We start from the raw sequence: 13,327 nt of genomic DNA on the forward strand, positions 1-13,327 counted from the left end.
GGAACCCCAACCCTCTCTAATAGCGCATCTGAGATCAGATGCGTTGTAAGGAACCCCGACCCTCTCTAATAGCGCGTCTGAGAGCTCCTACAGCGTCCCTTCATACGTAGCCTGCGTAATATTGCTTTTCCGTGGCATACCCGTGATACAGAATGCAAATAAATGACCGGCCCCCGGAAATGGTTCCCTGGCCCCTTTACTCCGTGGTGGCGAGTAGTTCTTAAACTAGAACCGTCATTAACCAAACACAGCAGCTGGTTTAACATCTCTTCTGATGGATCCTGCGTGCTATGTTTGCGATGCCTTCACTCTCTGCTGTTTGTTCATGCACCAGCCAGGGCAGCCCACTTGGTGGCAATGACACTTTGGTTTCTGGTTGAGATCTTGTGCCGGTTACGAACGAGCAGCCTGGTGTTAATCGGCCTACTCTGTCATTTTGTCGGAGATCCATTTGGTCCCGTTCCAAAAAACCTTTCTTGACACCGCACATGATGAGCATTAAGTTGAGTTAAGTTTGAGAGTGATTTTTGGTAAACTTTTTTTGTGTTGTATGCCGAGACGTAGACGGGTCAGAAAACCGCTTCATGATGGATGGGTGATTCTTTTTAGGAGGAGCATTGAGGCTGACATACCATCATGAGTTAAGTGCTACGCCCAGGTCTATGCAGTTGATGGCTGCAATGAGAGCATGAGACTGACAGTATTTTTTATTGTAGCGTTAATGGGTGTTGTGTTCTTGAGTTGAATGATTGAGGACGGTGTCTATGGAGGAATACTGAGCGTGTGAAATTCTGTATTACAACAAGTTATTGGAAATGGCTGTTCAACTGGAGTATTTGTCAAAAACTAACAAGAAGGCTGCTCTGCTTTAATCTTATCCATCCCACCAAGCTGTTCATGCTCGACTCTTCCGTTGTCCACACGTAGCACATACATTGTGGTGTCAGGGTAATTTCCTCTGGAGCCCTGAATAAAGCAGGAAGGTTATTCTATCGGGTGTTGGCAAGACAGACGCCACTGGCTGTCAGCACCTCCCCCCCCCCCCCCATCATCTCTGCTGTGTTTGCCGTGCAGCCAACTTTCCTTTACCTCAGACTCTCTTGGAGATAACACCCGAGTCGCAGCAAAGGCGGCCGAAGGGTGTCCGCCGGTGGCCACCGTTCGCTGATGTCGCAGCGGCTCTGTTATTGGTCTCGGGTACGATATTTTAGACGTGTATTGAAGCGTTTCCATCGCCGCACGTTACCTGCTCTCGCAGCGCTACCTCCGTCCGCACAGTGGCACTTCTTCCCCCAATGCCTTCTCCTCCAAATAACAAGCAGCTATCCGAAACGCACCAACCTTCTTATCGCCCTCGTTTCCACGTACCCTTCCTTATAGATTGGAAGCTCCTTGGGGCAGGGCCCTCCTTACCTAGTATAACAACGCATGTTAATGTTTGAGGCTTTGTTTCCGTCCTCCATATTTTGTACTGCGCTACAGAGTATGTTAGTAATGATCGTGTGTAAGCGATTGGACTACAGAATGGCGAACCCAAGACATTCCGCCCTGAGGAAGCCACAAGTGTTCGCTGGAAGCGGAGGTTCAACCACTTCACTGCCCTTATGGCTTACAGGGGCGCATATGGTGTACTGGGGCTGCCTTTTTATGGTGTACACTGCAAGCCGTGTTACTATTGCTAATGTCCCAGGGCTGAGCTAGGCCGCAGCTATTAACTGAGCCGCTGTCTTGGATCGGAGTAGGAAGGTTTACCAGGAGGTGGGCTGCGGCCCAATGCGTTCACATGACCAGTGCCATGGCTTTTCCAGCCCCGACGGATCAGAGACGGGGTACCGTTCTCATGCTCGCTAGAGGTGCAGTAATTCACAGCACGGACCCTCGCACACTCCATCTCCCCTCTCGCTTGCCCGCCTCGCTCGCGCCCCTCTCTTCGCTCGCCGCCCTCTCTCGCTCGTTTTCAGAAACAAAGAGTAATGTCACAACATCTAACCTGCGTTCCCGGAGTCCCTGTACACCCCTCACTGTCGGCAGGGGATGATCACGGCATTGCCGATCCATCTGGCACGCTTTCCTGTTGGGGATCCTACAAAGCCTTAAAGGCCTTGGTGATTTAACAAGGGAAGGGACTATGTTTAAAACACTCCCAGTTTGTGAATACATTTTGGGGTGAGCTTACAACACAGCTGGACAAGTGGTTTGTCTTTTTTGGAGATGCAGGGTAGATGACTTAATCTGATGGGGGAAGACACTTTTTGGTTCTTCGACGTGAAAGCTCCTGAACCCAGCGCACCTTGGGAAAGTCTAAACGTGACACTCTTGCCCTAGTTTGCTTAATCAAACGGTCATGAGTTCAGGGCACTCTTCTAAAGGCAAAAAGAGGCTGATTTTAAACCCTTTATTCGTAGACCTTTGGCTCTGTTTCCCATGCAGTGGTACCTGCCATATGACACGGCTAGGATTTGTAATTGAATGGAAATGAGGTGGGGTTTATGCATAAGAACCAAAACTGTATACAACTGGGCTCAACCCAGAACCTCACACAAGTGGAGTTCCAGGCTATAAAAGTGTGTGTGGGGTGGTTGTTTGTGTGTGTGTGTGTGGTGTTGGTTGGGAGTGTGGGGGGTCGGGTTTGGTTGGGGTAGGTTGGGAGTGGTTATGGGGATAGTTGTGTGTGTGTGTGTGTGCGTGTGTGTGTGTGTGTGTGTGTGTGGTGGTGGTTGGTTGGGAGTGGTTATGGGGGTAGTTGGTTGGGTGTGGTTATGGGGGTAGTTGGTTGGGTGTGGTTATGGGGGTAGTTGGTTGGGTGTGTGTGGGGGGGGTGGTTGGTTGGGATTGTGTGGGGGGGGTTGGTTGGGAGTGTGTGTGTGTGTGGGGGGGGTTGGTTGGGAGTGTGTGTGGGGGGTTGGTTGGGAGTGTGTGGGGGGGGTTGGTTGGGAGTGTGGGGGGGGGTTGGTTGGGAGTGGTGTTGGTTGGGAGTGGTTATGGGGGTAGTTGGTTGTGTGTGTGTGTGTGTGTGTGTGTGTGTGTGTGTGTGTGTGTGTGTGTGGGGGGGGGTGGTTGGTTGGGAGTGTGGGGGGGGGTTGGTTGGGAGTGTGTGTGTGGGGGGGGGGTTGGTTGGGAGTGTGTTGGGGGGGTTGGTTGGGAGTGGTTATGGGGGTAGTTGGTTGTGTGTGTGTGTGTGGGGGGGGTTTGGTTGGGAGTGTGTGTGGGGGGGGGTTGGTTGGGAGTGGTTATGGGGGTAGTTGGTTGGGGGTGTGTGTGTGTGGGGGTGGTTGGTTGGGGGTGTGTGTGTGTGGGGGGTGGTTGGTTGGGAGTGTGTGTGGGGGGGGGGTTGGTTGGGAGTGTGTGTGTGGGGGGGGTTGGTTGGGAGTGTGTGTGGGGGGGGGGGTTGGTTGGGAGTGTGTGTGGGGGGGGTTGGTTGGGAGTGTGTGTGGGGGGGGTTGGTTGGGAGTGTGTGTGGGGGGGTGGTTGGGAGTGTGTGGGGGGGGTTGGTGGGAGTGTGTGGGGGGGTGGTTGGTTGGGAGTGTGGGGGGGGGGGTTGGTTGGGAGTGTGTGTGTGGGGGGGGGTTGGTTGTGAGTGTGTGCGGGGGGGGTGGTTGGGAGTGTGTGGGGGGGGGGTTGGTTGGGAGTGTGTGGGGGGGGGTTGGTGGGGAGTGTGTGGGGGGGGGGTTGGTTGGGAGTGTGTGTGTGGGGGGGGTTGGTTGGGAGTGTGTGTGGGGGGGGTTGGTTGGGAGTGTGTGTGTGGGGGGGGTTGGTTGGGAGTGTGTGTGGGGGGGGTTGGTTGGGAGTGTGTGGGGGGGGTGGTTGGTTGGGATTGTGTGGGGGGGGTTGGTTGGGAGTGTGTGTGTGTGTGTGTGGGGGGGGTTGGTTGGGAGTGTGTGTGGGGGGTTGGTTGGGAGTGTGTGGGGGGGGTTGGTTGGGAGTGTGGGGGGGGTTGGTTGGGAGTGGTGTTGGTTGGGAGTGGTGTGGTTGGGAGTGGTTATGGGGGTAGTTGGTTGTGTGTGTGTGTGTGTGTGTGTGTGTGTGTGTGTGTGTGTGTGTGTGTGTGTGTGTGTGTGTGTGTGTGTGGGGGGGGGGGTGGTTGGTTGGGAGTGTGGGGGGGGGGTTGGTTGGGAGTGTGTGTGGGGGGGGGGTTGGTTGGGAGTGTGTTGGGGGGGGTTGGTTGGGAGTGGTTATGGGGGTAGTTGGTTGTGTGTGTGTGTGTGGGGGGGGTTTGGTTGGGAGTGTGTGTGGGGGGGGGTTGGTTGGGAGTGGTTATGGGGGTAGTTGGTTGGGGGTGTGTGTGTGTGGGGGTGGTTGGTTGGGGGTGTGTGTGTGTGGGGGGTGGTTGGTTGGGAGTGTGTGTGGGGGGGGGTTGGTTGGGAGTGTGTGTGGGGGGGGGGGTTGGTTGGGAGTGTGTGTGGGGGGGGGGTTGGTTGGGAGTGTGTGTGGGGGGGGGGTTGGTTGGGAGTGTGTGTGGGGGGGTTGGTTGGGAGTGTGTGTGGGGGGGTGGTTGGGAGTGTGTGGGGGGGGTTGGTTGGGAGTGTGTGGGGGGGGTTGGTTGGGAGTGTGTGGGGGGGTGGTTGGTTGGGAGTGTGGGGGGGGGGTTGGTTGGGAGTGTGTGTGTGTGGGGGGGTTGGTTGTGAGTGTGTGCGGGGGGGGTGGTTGGGAGTGTGTGGGGGGGGGGGGTTGGTTGGGAGTGTGTGGGGGGGGGTTGGTTGGGAGTGTGTGTGGGGGGGGGGTTGGTTGGGAGTGTGTGTGTGGGGGGGGTTGGTTGGGAGTGTGTGTGGGGGGGTTGGTTGGGAGTGTGTGTGTGGGGGGGGGTTGGTTGGGAGTGTGTGTGGGGGGGGTTGGTTGGGAGTGTGTGGGGGGGGGTTGGTTGGTAGTGTGTGGGGGGGGGGGGTTGGTTGGGAGTGTGTGTGGGGGGGGGGGGTTGGTTGGGAGTGGGGGGGGGGGTTGGTTGGGAGTGTGTGGGGGGGGGTTGGTTGGGAGTGTGTGGGGGGGGGGGTTGGTTGGGAGTGTGTGGGGGGGGTTGGTTGGGAGTGTGTGGGGGGGGGGGGGGGTTGGTTGGGAGTGGTTGTGTTTAACATGTATTTTAAATTTGACTCGTGATCAAAAAGTTTGAAGCCAATGATGGCCATACTGTAGTAGATTAGGTCCTTATGCTACATGCTGTGAAGTCTCTTATCAAGTGACTTCAGTTCTGTTCTCTTTTTTTTTTACCAAGGCAATAATAAAAAGCAGCTCAATAACTGTATATAATCCGTTTCTTCCCCAAAAACACACATTATGGATCTTTAAAACAACCATCCATCTCGATCGGGGTAAAAAATTATTAATTTAGCTAAAAGCTTTTATGGGACGTGTATGCAAGGCTAAAAAATACAGTGCAAGCGTCTAAGTCATGTTTCATGGAGAAAATTAAGTGCTTTAGTAATTCCTTTTTCTGTTTGTCTATCGCTTGGATCAGAAAGCTACTTGGTCACATTGCTTATTAGTTCAATTTGAGAACCGCTTGTGCTCTTGGGAACACGCGCACACACACACACACACACACGAACATACACATACTTACATACACATACATATATACACACACACATACACATACATACATACATACATACATACACACACACACACACACACATACATACACACACACACACACACACACACACACACACACACACACATACATACACCCACACATACATACACACACACACACATACACACATACATAAACATACACACACATACATACACATACACACATACACATACATACACCCACACATACATACACCCACACATACATACACCCACACATACATACACCCACACATACATACACCCACACATACATACACCCACACATACATACACCCACACATACATACACCCACACATACATACACCCACACATACATACACACACACATACATACACACACACATACATACACACACACATACATACACACACATACATACACACACATACATACATACACACACACATACACACACACACATACACACACACACATACATATATACATACATACGCTGATTTTGAATGTATTGCCGCTTTAAGTAGAAGTAAAAATTGAAGTGCACTTTATTTTTTTTCCCTCGCGTCGTCAAAGCTTTTTTTTTTTTTAAATTAAATTCGCAATCCTTCCTTACACGTTAAGCGAACGCGCTGCAGCGTCCAGGGCAGCTTATGTGAGGTGTATAATCTTATTTATATAGCACCGGCTGCATACGCCGCACTTCGCAAGGGTACAGGCAACACCAAAGTACCAGCAGATGTGGGTAAGAGAGGGCAGTGAATGAGGACCGAACGCTAATGGAAGATCCTGTCCCGAAGAGCTTACAATCTTAAGCTAAAAAAACAACCACTACAATATATATTTAATATTTCACACTGTCCGATGTTGGAAGACAGTTAATTTTTGGGAGATTTTTGGTACTCTGCAATAGCATACGGATAATTAAACCCCTTTAATGCCCTTCAGTCTGAGGGCGTCTTAAATCTGACCCTCCAACCCCGACGTCCCTCCCCCCTCTCTTCCTCCTCCCTGAACCCCCCCACCTCCTTCGCTAAGAGGAAGGGGATGTGACTTTGTAAATTGTCGCTATAGAAACAAACAAAAGCTCGTTACATTATAATGCATTTAAAATGTCATTCAGATCTGTTTTAAAAAAAAAAAACAAGTGTTTTCTCATAGTACATACTGATTTATTATAATAAAAAGCACCGTAGGATATTGCTCGGTCTGCAGCTTTGATATCTAAAGCAGCCAAATGTTTTTTTTTTAACTTTGTGTGATTTACATGTGTTTGAGGAAAAATCACGGCCTTGCTGTCGTGTTTGCCAACCTGCTGAGATTGTCACCTTTTCATCTAAACCAAGACCAGCTGCTGCTTTAAATGCACATGACATCTCCCCCCCCCCCCCTCTCTATCTCCGTTCTTGCGCCTTTGACGTCTTCCCCTTTTCTAAGAGACAGATTAAACTCGCGGGGCAATCTTCTCTTGCAGCAGCGGGACGCCATGCAGAACAATTTAAAGCAGCTCCAGCAAGAAATGGCTGCTCTGGAAGCGGTGTTGGAACAGCAGGAGACGCAGGGCACTGGATCTCCGAGGGAGGGCGCCGCCGCCGCCGCAGCTCCGGATGTCACATTAAGCCAGCGGGAGGCACGGGAGAAACCAACAGACCACGGTAAATATGCTCGGGGCCAAAGCTGCCGGTTTTTTTTGTATAACGAGTCATCGGTTCCTAGATATATTTTTCCGGCTGCAAACCTAGTCGCCATGCTGAGAGAAATTACCATGTGCTTCTGTTATAACAGTCGGTGTCATATCATCTTATGCGAAGTCTCTTGGCCCCGGGGCGGGTACGCGCAACAGCCGAAAATAAGGCGCATCCGTTATTCAGCATGGTACGCACGCACCGAAGAACTAGCCGGCTTCAGCATGTTTTGGGTGGCCTGGAGCAGAGGGGAGATGACGACGAGACTCGCCCAAGGTCACACGTACCAGACTCAAGGTCATCGGACCATTCCTGTGTCGCAGAGCCGTGCTGCTTACCTGCTCTGTTCCCTTTTGCTAGAATTGGTCTCTTTCTTTCCCACTGCAGTGGCTACTGATAAGCAGAAAGCCTGATTTAGTAGTTGGGCTAAGGGCATGCTGGCCGTCTGTCAGCCTGCACTTTGATTTGCAATCACCGGGGCAGTGCAGGAAAGTGGAGCATCACCGTTGATTTGTTCTTTAACAATGATTAAGGGGCCCAGGGAGCACAACATATTGTGATATTAGAGACACGGCCTAGCGCAGCGGTAATATCCCTGTCGAATACCCGTGTTGGCTCTTGCGTCCTTGATGACGCCATTTGATCACCCCTTAAAGTTAGATGGTAAGCTCTTTGTGGAAGTGCCCGTCTGTTACACAGACCTGGAATATGTGTAGACTGCAGGAGGAAGAACACTTTTTATGACAGTCAAGCAAAAATTACAGCAACGGCGTCAGCCGGCATCATATGACATTTTATCGATGTAACTTGATGAGCTGAATAGACGTCAAAAGATTTCCAATTTCCAGTAATCTGATATTGGCAGGACGGTGAGCCATGTCGTCCCGGGCTCTCTCTCTTCCAAGGAGCGAAGAGGCCGTTCTGCAGTGTCAGTGAGGTTATCCTGTCACGTTCTGGGCTATGGTAGCCACGCAAAGCAACACACAAGCGGTATTAAACTTGTTACGGGTGTAGTCTGCCCTTTTTTGCTTTTATTCTTTAAAATTATTATATATACATATTAAAGATACAAACTTTTTAGAGTAGAACCAGGGGGCTTAAAGTTGCCATTTTGGAGATGGGTATTGGTGGGACAGGAAGTTCTAGGTATGATTACACCATCAATGTAATTTAACCTTAACTCGGCTCTGTTGACGTACCCGGAACCTCACGGGCCCGGGCATGCTAAAGGTTCTATTGACGTACCCAGAACCTCACAGGCCCGGGCATGCTAAAGGTTCTATTGACGTACCCGGAACCTCACGGGCCCGGGCATGCTAAAGGTTCTATTGGCGTACCTGGAACGTCACAGTCCCGTGTACACTACAGATTCTATTGATGTACCAGGTACATTATCATACTAACGCTGGTTTTCTAGAGCAGGTGGGTGTGACATTTTCTATAGGGGGTGGGGGGGTACCTTAGAGTCCCTGCGCTTTCCCCCCACAACATTTAAATAAAATGCCGGGGGAGCGCGAGGCCTCTGTCTCTTACCTGCTCTCTGGTGGCTTCTGGTGACACGTCGCCATGACAAGGCAGGGTCAAATGGCAAGCTGGGCTGACCATTCCTTCAGAGCTATTGGCCCAATCGAAGTGGAAGAGGAACCGCCTCAAACTACACGCACACACATCACAGAGCAATGAATGACATCAAAGGTGGTGACAACGGAGAGACGCAGCACACAGAGTGAACCCATGAAGTCTATTCGTACTCTACAGCAGCGGTGCCAAACTGGGGGGCACGAGAATTTGCTGGGGGGGGGGGGGGGGCGCGGGCTGTTAGAGGCCCCGCGCTCTTCCCCCAGGCATTTAATTTAATGTTGGGGGAGGTGTGAGGCCTCTGTAACCTCACTTACCTACTGGCAGCCAGGTCTTCGGCGACGCCGAGGGGTTATGTGACCTCACGCGTCGCCATGGCAACGCGCGTCAAATGACGCAGGACCCGCAACGTCATTTGAAGCTGTGCCTTCGGGGGGCGGGGGGGGGGGGAGTTCGCGAACGCTGCAGCTCCCAGGAAGGAGGCCGCAGCTGAAAAAGTTTGTGCAGCGCTGCTCTATAGATTAATCTGACGAGAGAGGACTAAATAGCAATAAAATAAACCGTTATTCTTCATGTTGCGTCACAATAACGTTCCTCTCGCCTGGATTGAAGTCTGACTCGTAACCTCCACCTTGAAACCCTTCCGATGGCCTCTAGTTTGCATGTCCCGCACCATTCTGTGCCGTCCATCTCTTCAACTCGTCTCTTTCCCCAATTTACTCTCTCTTTCCTTTGATCTGCCTTCCCTGCAGCTGAAATTAGCACGGTTCAGCTCCGGGGGTCCCCTACTTCCCCACCCAGCCATTTAGTGAACCCCACCCGAGTCGAATCTTCGCCGATTTTTGATCACGAGAGAACAGATCGATCAGCAACGTGGCTAATTACTTATCATTACGAGGATTGTATTGATCCCCATATTAAAGGGCGGGAAACAGGACCCCGGCGGCTATGCCTGCTGCTGTAAGAAACCTCTTCCAATAATATACTGTAGGTGTCGGCGGGCCGCTAGGTGAAGCAAACACTCCGGAAATTGCAATGTCTCTGACATTTACCCGTTCACATTTCCACTGGTGTATTTATCCTGCAGAAGTTTAACTCTTGCAGTGCCCAGTGCGTAGCTATTTATTTTCGCCATGCTATTCTCTATCGCGTCGTCTTCTCTCGCCTCGCACACTTCCCTTTCTCTGCTCCCCTGATTCTGAATGAAATGAATATGGCTGCTGAGGCGCAGCTCGGCGACGCTGGTTCATATCCCGGCGTCTGCTCCTTTTTTTTTTTTTTTTTGTGACCCTTTATGGTCTCGGCGCCTCGGGGCAGCAAAAGGAGTGCAAGCTCTTGGGGGAATGGAAGTCGGCATGGCGGCAAGTTTTCTAATGCTGCGGCCAGCGTGACGCCGAGCGGGCGCGCTGGCCGCGATGAAATACATTGCTGCAATGCGTGTGGCCAGCGTGAGCGCGCACCTAGCCGCTTGCAGAAGAAAGCAAATGCGATTATGCCGCACGCTGGCGCGTCACGTGAGCGGTTCGCCCAATGAGGGCGAGCCAGCTCTGTGACGTCATGGCTGCGCGCGCAACCAGCTGGCCATAAACCGCCCGGCCAAGCAGAGCGCGTGACGTCACGGCGCTATAGCGCCAGCTGACTGCAGCCTAATGTGCAGCGCTGCATACTCGGTCCGCGCGATGTAAGAAAACGAAACCCCTGCACGTCAAATTTAAGGTGAACGCTCCTTTACCGGGTAAAGGATGTTTGCACGGAAAACGACCATTTGGGTCCTGGCGTGGTGGAGCCGGTAAGAATAAACAGAGGTTGGTAGGGGGGGGGGGGGGGGGGCGCTCCAGGCGTTGGGCTTTTGTAGAACAGTTTTTAAAGTCAAATCTAAAACATCTCTGGGAGCGGGAGGGAATACTACTAATAAATTAGGCTGTGCATTTACGTTGAGCTCATTGTCAATGGGCCGGTCCTTTCTTTAGGGTAAAGCTGCAGGGCGAGCGGACCCGCTTGGCTGCTTAGTACGTTTAAAAAGGGTTTTTAAAGACCTCGCCAGTCTCTCGTCCAAATGACATCTAGGCTGTAACTTGGCTCCGTAATAAATATCTGGCCCGCAGCAAGCAAGCGGTGTGACGTCTCCCTCCCAGCGTAACTGGCCCCAAACACTGGTTTCCTCGCGTATATTAAGTCACTAGCTGAGAGACGGTGTGGCGTCTCCCTCCCAGCGTAACTGGCCCCAAACACTGGTTTCCTTGCGTATATTAAGCCTTGCGTATATTAAGCCACTAGCTGAGAGACGGTGTGACGTCTCCCTCCCAGCGTAACTGGCCCCAAACACTGGTTTCCTTGCGTATATTAAGTCACTAGCTGAGAGACGGTGTGGCGTCTCCCTCCCAGCGTAACTGGCCCCAAACACTGGTTTCCTCGCGTATATTAAGTCACTAGCTGAGAGACGGTGTGGCGTCTCCCTCCCAGCGTAACTGGCCCCAAACACTGGTTTCCTTGCGTATATTAAGCCTTGCGTATATTAAGCCACTAGCTGAGAGACGGTGTGACGTCTCCCTCCCAGCGTAACTGGCCCCAAACACTGGTTTCCTTGCGTATATTAAGTCACTAGCTGAGAGACGGTGTGGCGTCTCCCTCCCAGCGTAACTGGCCCCAAACACTGGTTTCCTCGCGTATATTAAGTCACTAGCTGAGAGACGGTGTGACGTCTCCCTCCCAGCGTAACTGGCCCCAAACACTGGTTTCCTTGCGTATATTAAGCCACTCGCTGAGAGACGGTGTGACGTCTCCCTCCCAGCGTAACTGGCCCCAAACACTGGTTTCCTTGCGTATATTAAGTCACTAGCTGAGAGACGGTGTGGCGTCTCCCTCCCAGCGTAACTGGCCCCAAACACTGGTTTCCTCGCGTATATTAAGTCACTAGCTGAGAGACGGTGTGACGTCTCCCTCCCAGCGTAACTGGCCCCAAACACTGGTTTCCTTGCGTATATTAAGCCACTAGCTGAGAGACGGTGTGACGTCTCCCTCCCAGCGTAACTGGCCCCAAACACTGGTTTCCTTGCGTATATTAAGCCACTCGCTGAGAGACGGTGTGACGTCTCCCTCCCAGCGTAACTGGCCCCAAACACTGGTTTCCTTGCGTATATTAAGTCACTAGCTGAGAGACGGTGTGACGTCTCCCTCCCAGCGTAACTGGCCCCAAACACTGGTTTCCTTGCGTATATTAAGCCACTAGCTGAGAGACGGTGTGACGTCTCCCTCCCAGCGTAACTGGCCCCAAACACTGGTTTCCTTGCGTATATTTAGCCGTGCATAAAACCACATAGCCTGGAGGCTTCTTTATTTCTCCTAATTTAGCTGCTATATCTTCATTAGTTCCACACGCCGCTCCGGGCCTTTCCGAGTCTTTAAAGCCATGTTTTGGTTCTAATTCAATACGTGAAGCAAACTGGTAAGGGAATTATTGGTGCATTAAGTCGACTTAATACCTTTTTTTTTGTTTGTTTGTTTTTACATCGAATTACACCTTTGTTTTGGTATCGAAACCATGTTTAACAAAAGACATCTCGGGCCTACTGTAGTCCTAATGTATCCAGGTTTCATTTGACTCTGAAGTAGCAGATGGCCCTGTTCTGAATAATAACATGCCGGACAAAGAGCTTCACGTCCGCGTTTGTTTTCTCTGGTACGCGTTCTCGCCGTGCGCGTCGGTACGTATCTGCCAACATTGTGTATTTGTAAGAGGGAGCGCTCTGGCCTTCGGGATGGGCAAAGGCCAAAGAACTGTCTTACAAATATATATACAATCTTGGGAAATCTTCCAGTCCCCCCTCCCCCCCCCCCCCCAACAGGTCAGGTTTAACATATATATTCCAGATTCGGCACAGGTGGCTCAATCGAAGACTGAGCTTCTGATTGTGCCGCCTGTGCTGAAGCAGGGGCTGATTGAGCCACCCGTGCAGAAGCAGGGGCTGATTGGGCCGCCTGTGCTGAAGCTGTGAGATCCTGAAAACCTGACCTGTTGGTGGGGCTTGAGGACGAGTTGAGCCCGTCCTGATTTTAAAGGATCTGTTCCTCCCTAGGACGAAAGTGAATGAAGAAACACAGATTGTTCAGGGGGGGAAGGGGGCGGGGAATCTGTATCTTTATACAGTGTGTCCGGCGCTTTACAGAACATATAATACAGGGAATTATAATAACATGAAGTGCAACACTCACAATCGCGCAATAGGAATCCCTGCCCCGGAGAGCTTACACTCTAAGTGGAATGTTGGGAGACTGGCACAGACAGCAGGTGAGGGGGGAAGTGCAGTAGATGCAGGGATTGGCCAGACCGCCGCCGCCGCCCCCCCTATTCCTCCTTCTAATCTCGCTAACGGAAACGCTCGCGTTCTCGGCAGGCGCAGATATCCCATCAAACCCGATGGCGGAGACGGAAGAACGACCCGCCGTGGAGCCGCCACCGGGCGCCGAGCTGCAGAGGAGCCTGGGTGACGCGCCGTGTGCGATTAGGTA

General features: G+C 51.9%; 1 protein-coding gene across 6 annotated transcripts in view; it reads left to right on the forward strand.

Moving 5' to 3' along the window:
• The window catches only part of BRCA1 (BRCA1 DNA repair associated), a 91,029-nt gene that overhangs the window by 45,904 nt on the left and 31,798 nt on the right, over positions 1-13,327 (forward strand). For 3 of the 6 annotated variants that reach the window (XM_075580206.1, XM_075580205.1, XM_075580204.1), the window contains exons 12-13: positions 7,030-7,210; positions 13,213-13,324. In XM_075580206.1, the coding sequence (XP_075436321.1) occupies positions 7,030-7,210; positions 13,213-13,324 (293 nt within the window). The remainder of the gene's footprint in view (positions 1-7,029; positions 7,211-13,212; positions 13,325-13,327) is intronic. The other 3 variants (XR_012789968.1, XR_012789967.1, XM_075580207.1) reach the window with 2 other exon arrangements.

Source organism: Ascaphus truei, chromosome 23, assembly GCF_040206685.1.
Source record: "Ascaphus truei isolate aAscTru1 chromosome 23, aAscTru1.hap1, whole genome shotgun sequence".
Lineage (NCBI taxonomy): Eukaryota > Metazoa > Chordata > Amphibia > Anura > Ascaphidae > Ascaphus > Ascaphus truei.